At 42.6% G+C, this 13,354-nt stretch overlaps 1 protein-coding gene across 1 annotated transcript in view; it reads left to right on the top strand.

Moving 5' to 3' along the window:
* The first annotated feature begins 3,144 nt into the window (after nucleotides 1-3,144).
* The window catches only part of Mob1b (MOB kinase activator 1B), a 36,660-nt gene continuing 26,450 nt past the window's right edge, over nucleotides 3,145-13,354 (top strand). The window contains exon 1 of the mRNA XM_041671416.1: nucleotides 3,145-3,378. Within this exon, the coding sequence (XP_041527350.1) occupies nucleotides 3,365-3,378 (14 nt within the window). The 5' untranslated portion in view covers nucleotides 3,145-3,364. The remainder of the gene's footprint in view (nucleotides 3,379-13,354) is intronic.

Raw genomic sequence — 13,354 nt, 5'->3', positions numbered from 1 at the left:
AGGTTACTAAGTCTTGGTCGCCAGATATCTTTTTCTAGATTTGCTGTTTAGATGTCCATCCTATCAAAAGCAGATAACATTTCTTAATCAAAAGAGAATAGCTACCTGAGGGTTCTGAAGAATTGGGGCTGGGGTAAGCACTTCTTCCTTCTGACATTAGTAATGTCCGTTTTTAGTTGTACAGTTGACAGACTGTATCTTTAAATAGATGCAGAAAGCTGGCTAATGTGGGGGCAAATAATGATTCCTTTAGTCCAAGGAGCATTATTTTCACTTCTGGCAACTTTATGAAAAGATGTTTTACTTATTCATTGACAATTCATACCTATATATAATGTATCGTGATCATATCTACCCCCAGCTCCCTCCTAATCCCTCTGGACACTCTCCCTAACATCCCCTTCCCACTATCCTGTCTTCTTCTTCATTTTGAACCCACTGCTTACAACTAGTGCTGCCATCTGGAAGGCTGACTGACTGATCTCGGCTTGATCTCCTGCAGGTCATCATAGCTGCGGTGAGTGTGAATGTGGTGGCCGTGTTAACTCCAAAGACGACTTCTTAACACTCCCTCCTGCCCTCCAGCTCTTATGTTCTTCCCACTCCTTCTTCCATGCTTCCTGAGGGGTGTGTGTGTGTGTGTGTGTGTGTGTGTGTGGTGAGTAGATGTAGGTGTCCCAGTTGGGGCTCAACACTTACCTGTCACCTTTCCCCAGCATTTTAACCGGTTATGAGTCATTAACTGCTTCCTACTGCGGAATGAAGCTTCTCTAGGCAAGGCTGAGCAAAGCAGCCTTCTCCAGTCTATGGGGACAAACACAATTCAGCCTCACCAGGCTGATGATCAAGCATTTTGTCACCAGTTTCTCCTTCAGTGCCTTTCCTCTCTTTTGTTGAAGGGATCGGGTCTGGCACAGTTTCCCTATAGTCTGAACTTTGCTGACTGCACGTGGTAAAATTTTAATTTTTCTCCCCACTTCCTTTTCTCACCTGTATTTTCTGTGAGCTTTCTAGAGGCTTGATGAGATCCCATTTCTATTTTGGAAAGAGGATTAAAGAAGAAACACAGATGTTTACAGATAATGCCCTGCTTGGTCTATTTTTACATGGCATATAACTTCCTATTTGGAGCTCCTTCTGAGAGTTCGAAAGCCATTCACTTGCCGAAGATTCCTACATTCATGTTTTTGGTTTAGATGTCTCCCAGGCATCATGGGAGGTCGAAACTTGACCTGGGTGCTTAACAGACATCTCAAAGTAGACATATCCAAACTGGAGCTGGACTCACACTCAATATCCTCTTGCCTCTTCAGCCTTCTTTCCTAAGCACACAGCCATGACTGGTTGCCAGGACCACAGTTAAAGAATTGTTGAGACTGCCAGGTGGTGGTGGCGCACGCCTTTAATCCCAGTATTTGGGAGGCAGAGGCAGGCGGATATCTGTGAGTTCGAGGCCAGCCTAGTCTGCAGACTGAGTTTCAGGACTAGCTCCATAGCTACACAGAGAAATTCTGTTTCTAAAAAACAAAACAAACAAACCAGTAAACAGAAATAGGTGACGCTAAGGCTCTGATGTGTTGCCTCAACTATTCTTTCTCAAATACTAACTGGTTGAGGTAAATGTCATTTTACATCACCAACCTATTGTTTTCATTATAGTAAATCCGTTTGTTTTTTTCTTTCATTTTTTAAGACCCTGTCTTTGGTTGGCTTGGAATTCAATATGTAGACCAGATCTGTCTGCTTCTGCCTCCCTGCTTTGGGACCAAGGGTATGTACCACGACATCTTGGCCTCTTCTTATCTTTCGAGGCTGTCTTTTCAAATTATTATCTGCTGTTTCTGAGAAAACACAAGGCTCAGTTTTCTTGCATTTAGTTTTTCTTTTCTTCTTAAAATCACTCAACACAGCAAACTACGGGTATATTAATGAAATAGAATAAATTTAATATTTGCATCACCTTCAGGTGTCTTGCCTTTTGGAATGGTAAGCTCAAGTTGGGTTAATATCTGCACATCGTTTCATTTAGAGTCCTTGAGAACTTGTAGAGCTGATGGTGTGCTAAAAAGGGGGCGGGGGAGGGTGAACTTTATTTTCCCACCTAAGTAGATAATGCACGCTGAGGCATATTGTAAAGAGCCAAGCATCCGCAGGCCCCTCAGAGCTTATCTTCCTGTGTTGTCCTGGCTTTCTTCAAACGTGTCCTCTTTCTGAGTTGCAGAGGCAAGCACCACCAAGTCAGCACTAACCAGTTTAACATTTTCTTAACTATTTGTTTATTATTTATTTGTGCGAATGTGTGGGAGTCGGAGGACAACTTGTGGGAACTGGTTCTCTTTATCAGAGGGGTTCCAGGTTATCAGGCTTGGTGGCAAGCGACTTTACTGAGCCATCTAGGGAGCCGCCGTAGATAAAAATCTTTGTCCTCAGTCTCTTAAGCACGTGAGAATTAAAGTTTCTCCAAGTGCAAGGCTGGCTAAGTCTTAGTTGATCAAGTGTTTTGTGCATCAGTACTTAGAACGGATCCCACAACTGGCCGTGGAAAAATCTGCTTCCTGACATTCACGATGCACTGACCTCGGCTCTCCTTGGCTCCCTAGCTGCCGCGGCCAACAGCCTAGCTTTCTTGTTCAATAATTGATCTTACCTCCTCCGAGTCCTGTGTTTTAAGATATACCTATAGATTTTTTAAAAAAAAAATCAAAAACTCAAAAACTCACTTAATCCCTTATCCAAAATCCCATCTCCAAGTCATTCCAGGCAGAAGAAATGTCTCCTTTTTTCTAAATGTGAGCATACAGGGACTGGGGCTGCAGCTCAAGTTGCTTGCTTAAGTCGAGTACAGAAAGTGAGCCCATGGCCTTCCACTGTCCTTGCTGGGCACTCCTTGATGGGGACTCGCTCCCTCTCTACAAAACCCAGGGCTGGAATGGATGTCCACTTCCCTCCTGGGCTCGGATCGCAGAAGAGCAGCTCTGGACACTGGGCCGTGACCCGGAGCCACGTGCTCCTGCAAGCTCCACGGCTGGGCTGGACTGCGCCGGCTGCCGAGGTGACCCGAAGGTGATTCCGGGGTGGGCGGGGCGCCTGAGCTCTCGCGAGATCTCTCCGAGGGGGCGCGGAGCTGGCCAGGAGGACGCGGCGGGCGGCGCTTCCCCGGCAGCTCGGCTTCCAGGCTGCTCAGCCAGACGAGCCTGGGTCTTCCTCTTCTGCTCCTCCGCCGGCCGCTGGAAGTAGAGAAGCCGGAGAAGTCGGCGGCCGCCGCGCAGCCGTGCGTCCTCCTCGCTTCCTCGCCTTCCCTCTGATTCAAGCCGGGCGTCCCAGGCTTCGCTCTGCCGAGCCCGCAGCCCACGCCGCGGCCGACATGAGCTTCTTGTTGTAAGTAACCGGGCCGCACCGGGCTTTGTTCCACCGCCCCCTGGGCTCCCGAGGCTCGGTGCTCGCCGACCTCCCACGCCCTGCCTCCCTGTCCTCCTTGTACTGCCCGGCCCTGCCTGCCTCCTTGTCCTCCTGGTGCTGTCGGGCCCTGACTCCCGGTCCTCCGTGGGATGCGCGGCCCTGCCTCCCCCGTCCTCCTGGTGCTGTAGGGCCCTGCCTCCCTGTTGGTTCCTCCCCCCCATATATGTATATGTATCTGTGTGTGTGTGTGCATGTGCTTGCAAACTCACCTCCCACTCGTGTGTGCCTGTATTTGCACACTTTCCTCCCACTCTCCCGACTGGCTTCCAAGGATTGCCAGGTGTCCCGGCTCTGTGTCAGCCGCCCATTGCTGTTTTCTGAGTCCCAAGCATAGAACATGGGTTGTTCTTATCCGACTACCCCCGACCCCTTTAACATCTTAGTTCTTAGGGTTGAGAAATTGAGAGCCAAGTTCCGTAGAGATAACTTAAAGACAGGACTTCAAAACAGGGCTGTTTGAAGGCGTGGATTCCCTGGTGACAGCCTGGGAACACCACCCACCTTCCACTCCCACTCCCGTTTTCTTGCAGTGCTTTCTTGATGTGTAGAGGTTATATTTTTTCAAGTCTCCTCCGGATGGGATCTGGGTAATGGGCCAGGGTTAATTTAGGTCCACCGGGCTGTAGGTTTGCCAGTCATTTGTGAACACTGACTTTCATGTTACATTTAGTGTGGTCATTGTTTCACATACCAGTTATTTCAAATAGGAGGTGGAGGTGGGGGTTGGGACAGAAAAAAATGGGACAGCAAGACTAGGGTTTGGAAGCAAGAGACAAACCTCAGGTCCCTGGGGTTACACCTCTAGAGTAACTCTTTTGAAAGCTTTCTTATTACTCATCCTGGTGTTTAGAAAGCTCATTTAAAACAAATAAAACCGAGCTCTTCCAGGTTGTAATCCACTTCATACGCCCCTTTGTTGTGGGGCAAACAGCGTTCAGCAATTCCTTTCTGTTGAGATTTCTCTTTCCCCTCTCCCGTAAGTTTTAATCATTGCCCTGGCATCTGAATCGTGAGCATTCACCCTTATTTTCACATGCTCATATATCGGATATCCTTTCTTCTTAGGGTGTTGAGGCAGAGCTGAACTGTCGTGGAAGGGCTCACAGATTTTTCTCCTAGGCACAGTCAGTGTCTGGCTTGTGTCAACCTGCCTGACACGTTTCAACTTGTAAATGTATTCTAGGGCTGATTCTGAGTTTGTCAGTAGATGAGGGGAACTGGGTGGCTTAGACAGTAAGCGGTCATTTCACGGTTTACCTTAATCAGTATACTCCTGTGTCTCAAGAGTGTAAGTGGGATGGTGGCTGCTGACAGGCTTGTGTCTTTTGGAACTTACACGCTAAAGTGGTTGCAGTATAGGAGGGCCGTATTTGACGGGAAGTTGGTGATGGGGAAGGTTCTAGTTTTGCTTTGTGAATACAAATAAAATAGTGTCCTGTTTTTCTGTGGCTGAGTATTAGGTGTATCTGCATGGAAGGCTAGTTCTTTTTTTTTTACCCCTAATGAGTATTAGCTATATAAGACAATATTGCTGTAACTACATTGATCATCTAGAGAGTTTGTGCTATTTAGTGAACAATTTTTTTTGCAAGGCCACAAATAGTAGTTAATATATGCTCAACATCTAATCTACATAGGAAGTAGAAAAAGATAAGATCTCCTGCGTAAATAGGGGGCATGGGGAGTGGGGATTGTGGGAGTGGATATAGGAGGGGAGTGGGGCGGAGAAAAATACATAGCTCAATAAAAACAATTAAAAAATTATATACCCCCCACACGCTCAACAGGTTTTGCTTATGGGTTTAACAGTCCAGAAAAGTTAATTTGGAGGGAGCCAGGCATGGTGGCACACACATTTAATCCTAGCATTTAGGAGGCAGAGTCGGGTGGATCTCTGTATTCAAAGTAAGCCTGGTTTACTTGGAAAGATCCAGGGCAGCCTGTGAGATCCTGTCTAAAAACAAAATTTAATCTAGCATTTTTTATTTTATAGTTTCTTGAATATTATCTATGAACCAACAGGGGAAGCAGAAAAAGAGAAAGACGAAGGACTTACACAGATATCCTCTTCTTGGGAAGGCTACTGTCAGTAGATAAAGCAGAGGAACTAGGACACTGAGAGATAGGGTTAGCACATGATGAGTCTGGTTGGGAAGGAAAGCTCTATTGGTTAAAAGCCCCACAACTTTCGCTGTGCCCAGCCGAGTCATTCATGTAAGATAGACAAGCTTCCTGTTCAGTGGAGTTTGTTTCAGTCAGTGCCCACAAGTGTTAGATGACAGGAATTAGTGTGGAAGAAGATCAGAAGTGCTGTGGAACAGAGAAGATGGGGTAGGAGCTGGGGGCACCCCAGGGCGATCCTGGTGGGTGCACAGGCGGTCTTCCAGAGTGATTGTTAACTTTTGTATTAATGTCCGGGCTGAATTTTCCTTGCATTATGTGAAAAAGACTGGCCTAACACTGTGGTTGTGCTGCCCATTGGCCTCTGCATGTCTGCAGATTAAACTGAACCCCTAGATGGAGAATATGGAAACTTGACAGACACCTAAGTTAGCTTTGTAGATTCAGCTTCTTGACTGCTTCTTCAGCTGTGTGGAGAGTGTGGGTACTCCGTGGACGTAGATGGCACATATCAAAGTCATCTCTAGAGGGCATAGCCCATCGTGAAGTCCCAAAGCATAGGAAGCAATTTGTTCTAAGTGGGTTTCAAGAAAAAAGTTGGGTGATACCTAGTAAAAGATGAGTAAGAGTTTTCTGAGAAAGAAAGGGGCTATGGCGCATTTTACTTTGGAAATAGGGAATTGCTTGTGAACTCTCCATTTTGAAGGCTATACAAGAAGCTGTAGAATTTTGAAGTAGTCAGATGGGCACTTCTTAGGAATAGCCTGTTCCCTATTTTACTGAAGGGACAAAAATCACAATCACCAGCTTAGGATTGCTGATCCAGTCTTTAGAACACAGGTCTCTTTACTTAGTTTTTTTTCTCTTGATATTTTATCTATGTAAACTGCAGCGAAATTTAGGAAGAAAGTGATTGTTGGTAATAATCAAAAAGCATATTGAATGTTCTTTGTTTCTGGCATTTTAAAATTCTTTTGAGAAATAATGATAAAAGCGAGAGTATAATTTCCTAATGTAAGGCTTTTTGATGGAGTTAAAACAAATGCTGTTAGCTGTAGCAAAAAGATGGTTTAGGGATTTGGAGGAATATAGATCAGGTCTGCTTCTGTGTAGGAGAAACAAAAATGGTTCAGGAATGTAAGGGAGAAAGGAAGAAAATATATATTAATTACTATCCTGAGTACCTTCCATTTTTCTTTTTTCTTTGTAATTGTTCTCATATCTGATAGCTTTCTTTAAAAAAAAAAAATTTTTTTACTTATTATGTATACAGTGTTCTGTCTACATGTGTCCCCGCAGGCCAGAAGAGGGCAGCAGATGTCACTATGGATGGTTGTGAGCCACCATGTGGTTGCTGGGAATTGAACTCGGGACATCTGGAAGAGCAGCCAGTGCTCTTGTCTGCTGAGCCATCTCTCCAGCGTCCCCTTCCATTTTTCTTTTGCAGAAGCAAAAATGTAGGAAAAGAAACCGGTATTTTATCTGAGTTTGTCTGTCTTTCTCCTTTCCTCTTGTCCTTTTTTTCTGTGCCCCCATCCTTATTTACTGTTTTTAAACAAAGGATTTAGCTGATTTTAGTGCTTTACAGTTTTCATCTATAACAAGTTAATTAATAGTAAAACTGTAGCTTGGTGAATGTTTACTGTGAGCCAGGCACCGAGTACGTCAGGGTTTAATTATTATTATTTTTTTATGATAAGAGTGTTTTGCTTGTGTTTATGTGTGTGACCATGTGCATGCAGTGCATGTGGAGGCCAGAAGAGGGCCTTGGATCTGAGGAACCTGGAGTACTGCTTGGTTACTGTGACCCAAACCTGGGTCCTCTGGGAGATCTGTAAGTGCACTTAGCTGCTGAGCCATTTCTCCAGCCTGGGTGCCCAGTGCTGTAAAGACCTTAGTGAAATAAATAGCAGGAACCCTTAGCTTTTAGATAGGGAGACTGGCACAGGAAAGTCATGTAGCTGATAAATGGTATAGCTATTTGAGTCCTGGAAGTCTAGATCTAGGCTAATGATCTTATGCTGCCTTGTCTGTAATTAATACAACCTCATGCTTATATTTTGCGTACCCACCCTCTCGCACTTTGGTGCTGACTAGGGCTCCTGCTGGCTAGGAAGGCATCTATCTGCAACCTAAATCCTCAGCCCATATATACGAGTACTTTTTTAAGTCAGGTCTGTTTTTCAGAACAGTCTGTGTTAGCAGGTACCGTGCTCATACTGGTAGGACCCTTTTCAATGGTTTTGCCACTAACACAACAGAGGAAGACAAGGGAGAAACTTTTAAACATAATAATATTATAACTTATATTATTATTAAAATACGTGTACTAGAGATATTACAAAATACAATTAAGAAAAGAAAGAAAGTAATTCCTGGTGGGCATGCTGATCCATGTCTGTACTCTCCAGGGAGCAGGAGGACTGCCAGTTTGAGGCCAGCCTGTCGTGCATAGTGAGAGCCTTCAGGAGGCCAGAGAGTATAATTTACAACTAGAGCTTCACAGATAGCTATCGGTTATATTTTTGAGTATACAAATTGATAATTTATCACAGATAAACAAACGGATCCTTCCCATGCATAAACCAGGTTATTCATGTGTTCTTTTCTTAGTGACGGTGCATAGACATTTAGGCTAATGAAATGACTCAGCTGGCTAAAGGGCTTGCGTGCAGGCCTGATGTCCAGAGTTTGACAGGGACCTTTTTGAGGCTAAGTCTACTACTAAGGGTTCCAATAGCATGAAATATCATCGTCCTGGGAAGCAGCCCTTTAACATATTAACCTTTCAGGGGATACAGTCTATGTTCAAACTGTAGCACAAATGAATATAAGACTTTTTATAATATCTTCAAATTGATAGTAAGGTGTTAAAATCATAGAAAATTATAAATTTTTAGAACTCTAAAAATCATTATAACAATAGTTACAAATAGCTGTAAAATCATTTCATTTGCTGAATTAACATATTATTTTAGTCAGGCATGGTGGTACAAGTCTTTAATTCCAGCAATGATATGAGGCAGAGGCAGGTAGAGCTCTTAAATTTAAGGTCAGTTTGGCTTACAGAAAGTTCGAGGACAGCCAGGGCTACACAAAGAAACACTGTCTCAAAAACAAAACAGTTTTTTAAGGCCAGCTAATGGAGGCACATACCTTTAATCACAGCACCCAGGCGGCAGAGGCAGGTGAATCTCTGTGAATTGACAGCCAGCCTGTTCAAGTTCCAGGACAGCAAGGGCTACACAGAGAAGCCCTTTCTGTAAAAACCGAAAAAAAAAAAAGTTTTTGATCTTCAGAAAGATTGCAATAATTGTACAGAGTTTTCATGACATGTGTTTCTCATCTAGAGATACCATCTGTAACTTTAACATTTCAAAGTAACACACACACACGTGTACACACACAAACACAAACACGCATGCACACACACGTGTACACATGCACAGTTCTATGTCAGAAGTATTCTGTCATCCCCTCGTAGTGTTAGAGATAGAACCCAGTGTTTGCTCAAGGTGTTCAACTGTCAGCCCCACAGTTTTCTAACTAAAGTATTTCTTTATTCTTCTTTCATGACCTTTACCCTTGAATGTTGAGGTCCATTTTTATAGAATGTTCTTTATACTTTTTCTGATATTTCCTGTGCCCATAGGTTATACATATGAGGCAAAAATGGTATATGTTGTTTTTTTTAAACCACATCAGATCACATGGACATGGTGTATTTGTCTATTACCGGTGTACCATGACGTGTGTTGCCCTTCCCCCCACTCCGTACCCCTTGGGTTTCTCTGTGTATATCTGGTTGTCCTGGAATTCACTCTGTAGACCAGGCTGGCTTTGACCTCAGAGATCTGCCTGTCTCTTCCTCCGGAGTCCTGGGATTAAAGTCCTGCACCACCACTTCCAGTTATTACTGGTGGTTTTAATTTTGGTGTTTTAAGTTGTCTGCCAGAATCCTCCACTGTTATTTGCATTTTATGTTAAGTATTCTGAATCTGTGTGACCAGTCCTGTCCTCATTCCAATTTTTATTCACAAACATAGTGTCCTAGCTTTTTATCTAAATTATTTTTATAATGATTACAAGAGTTCTAATTCTCTCATCACTTTGTAGATTTATGTTAGTTTTATTGTAAGAACTTAGTTTGTATTAAGACATGGATGTTTTGTCCCTCTAAAGTTGGTAATTGAAATACAGTCACCAACATATAGCTGTGTGCACATCAGAAGGTGGGACACTTGGGAGGTGAGAAGTGAGTGCTGTGGTAGAGGCCTGAGGAGCCGTACTCGGCCCTTTGTCCTTCTGCTCTGTGAGCAGTGGTTTCACTGCTGCTGCCAGTGTTCCTACCCAGTTGTTCCTAATTTACTCTAAGAAGATACGGGGGCTGGGAGGTGGCATAGTGGGTGAGAGTATGAGGACCTGAATCTAAATCCCCAGCACTCAGCCCTGTAAAAACCTAGCACTGGAGGACAGAGAAGTGTGGAGATGTCTGGGACTCTGTGACTGGCCATCCTAGGGATAATGTTGAAAGTGATGGAACAGGACACCTGAAATCCTCCTGTGGTCTTTGCATCCCATACACAAATGTGCACAAGCATGCATGCATCATGTATTCACATACAAAGTAATCTAGATAAATGGAGCATGACAAAGACAGAAATGAACACAGACAAACATAAGGGAAAAGGACACAGAAAAAAGCATGAATAGGGTTTTCACTACCCAAAGCTGGAACAATTTGAGCACCAAAGTTAGTAATAATAATTTCAGATCCTAACTAACTGAAGAACATTAAGAAATCATTTATCACCTGGCTGTTTCCCTGAGGACTTTGTTTCTAGTCAGTGGAGAATGGTATTTAGTAAACAGAATAGGTGGCATATACACCTACTGCCACAGATGCTTTTTGCTATTGCTAAGCTGTTTGGCTGGACTCTGCTAAAAACATATGTCCATTACTAAAAAAAAAGTCTGTCTGCATATATTAGATGAGTTTGCACTATTCCAGCCTGTAACACGTTCTAGCCTCCCCTAGTCTTCACTTTTTGTCTCCATGGAAAACCTGATTCCCAGTTGTCCTCATTTGCTACATAGTGGCTTTTTTTTTTGACCCATCTTGGTTGTCTCTCTTTGTGTCCTGGGCTCCAGCTGTTGTGGAGGTTATTACCCCAGCTCCTGTTGTAGCATTTGTGGGTGCCTGTGGTAGACCTCTTAAGAATGAATACGGGGTGAGACTCCGTGTGTATAGTACTTGTGCAATTAGGTGATTCATTCATTTTTTTCCTTTCCTATGAATCTTGTGTTTAGGACCAATACTCCAGAAATATTGGGGGAACTAGAGATACTGAGTTTATGCAGAGTTTTACTCCATAAATTGTAGTTACATGCAACAGTGATATGAATATCATAGCATTATAGTGACTGCTAGAGGCTGTTATTTTTATAAAAAATTCAGCATTTCTGATAATTATAGGTAATTTCTGTGCTTTTATTATGATGTGTATTAGTGGTACTCTGGTTTTTCTGAGGTTAGAAACTAAAAGCAAGAATTTGAAGGAAAACAAATGTCTGGCATTATTATTTGGATAATCTCATGGCTAAATAGCCTTTTTACACAGGCTGGGCGATGGTGGTGCACGCCTTTAATCCCAGCACTCGGGAGGCAGAGGCAGGCGGATCTCTGTGAGTTCGAGACCAGCCTGGTCTACAGAGCTAGTTCCAGGACAGGCTCCAAAGCCACAGAGAAACCCTGTCTCGAAAAACAAAAACAAAAACAAACAAAAAAAAATTAGCCGTAAAATAGTTTTTGTTTGATTTAATTTTTTAATGAGATAGTGTTTTGTTTTATAGTTCAGGGACTGGGAGCTCACTATGAAGCCTAGGTTAGCTTCAAACTTATTATTATTCTGCCTTAGCCCCTAGAATGCTAGGGTTACAGATATATCCTACCTCACCCAGCTCCTTTATTGCTTAAAAATTTTGTAAAAAAGATTCACTTATGTATGTGAGTATTTTATAAGTATGTAGGTGCACTTTGTACGTGCAGTTACCATGGAAGTCAGAAGAGGGCACCAGATCCTTTGGCACTGGAGTTACTGATGGTTGTGAGCTGCCTGATGTGGATGTTGGGAATCAACCTTGAGCTTTGTGGGGAGAGTACATATTTTTAGCCCCTTCCTTGACGTTTAAACTGTTAGTGTTAGAGTCACTCCAATTCTGTAGTTTTATGTTAGGGTTTTATTTGTGCAGCTGAAATATTAGTTTAAAACGTGAGACCTCACTATATATGTGTGCTATATACATGTATGTTAAATGCTATGCTACTTTCTCTCTTGGTTAGTTCTCTTTGTATAAGCTAAAAATAGAAATCCTATCAAATCATATTTACTGTTTCTGTCATCCCTCCATTCCCTACTTTCTCCTTCCCTCTCTTTTCCCCTTGCTTGCTTGTTAATTTATCCATTTATCTGTCTGTCTGTCAGTCTGAGACAGGGTCTCACTATATAGCTCTGGCTCACCTAGAACTCACTATGTAGACCAGGCTGGTCTCAGACTCTCAGAGATCTACCACCACTCCCAGCCTTTGTTTTTGAGGCGAAGTCTCCTGGGTCCTAGACTGACTTTGAACCTGCTACATAGCAAAAGGCTGGCCTTTTGTTTCCCCTCCCAATTTTTGGGATTACAAGCCATTGCAGTACTTTTTTACGCCTCCAGCTCTCTAGCCTCTGGCAACTATAATCTGCTCTGCCGATGTTTTGCCTGTTTTGGACATTTCATGTATATGGAGTCATCCAAAATGCAATACCAAATATTTTGTGTCTTGTAGGTAAATTTTTTTCATTTTGCACAATATTTTCAAGATTTATCATTTGTAATATTTATTGCATTATTCTTTATGTTTAAATACTGTTATGTGGATGACCTACTTTTATTTATCCATTTATCAATTGATTTATATTTGTTATTTTGCTATTTTGTCTGTTATGAATAATGCTGCTATGGATATTTGTCTGCACTTTTAATGTGAACATATATGGTCAGTTCTCTTGGGAAAGACCCACTGTTCCCTACCCCCAGCTATGATTACTCATCATTTATTCTCATTAGTTGCCAAAATGTCATGTATTTGGAATCATAGTGTATCAGACCAGAGTATTTCACACACACACACACACACACACACACACACACACACACACACGCTTGGTAAATATTTGTCTGCTAGTCTTTAGCTTCTCCATTTTTCTCTATGTTGTCTTACACAGCACAAATTTTAACTTTCATAATTTAACTTGTCAGTTTCTTTTGTGATGGCTTTGCATCTTGATAGAGTCAAGAGTTTGGAGATTTTTCTCCTATTTTTTTTCCTAGAAGTCTTTTTCCCCCCCAGACAGGGTTTCCCTGTGTAGCCCTAGCTATCCTGGAATTCATTCTGTATTCCAGGCTGGCCTCAAACTCAAAGAGATCTGACTGTCTCTGCCTGCTGAGTGCTGGGATTAAAGGCGTGCACCAACCCCCCCCCACTAGAAGTCTTATTACAGTATTGTGTTACACATTAAATCTGTGATCCAACTCAAATTACTTTCTTAATAAGGTGTTGGATTATCTAGATTTATCTTTTACATATGGATGTCTCATTGTTTTAACACCATTTCCTGAAAAGATCATTCTTCCTTCATTGAATTTTATTTCCTCATTTGTCAGAAATCAGTTGTCTGTATTTATGTCAACTTAGTGCCTTTAAAAGTAGCTTTATTTATGTATAATCACA

The sequence above is a fragment of the Microtus oregoni genome, unplaced genomic scaffold (assembly GCF_018167655.1).
Source record: "Microtus oregoni isolate MIOR12 unplaced genomic scaffold, Mior012 000021F_ref0000039, whole genome shotgun sequence".
Classification (NCBI taxonomy): Eukaryota; Metazoa; Chordata; class Mammalia; order Rodentia; family Cricetidae; genus Microtus; species Microtus oregoni.
Note: the sequence above shows the minus strand (reverse complement) of the source record. Positions and strands in the feature narration are given on the sequence as shown.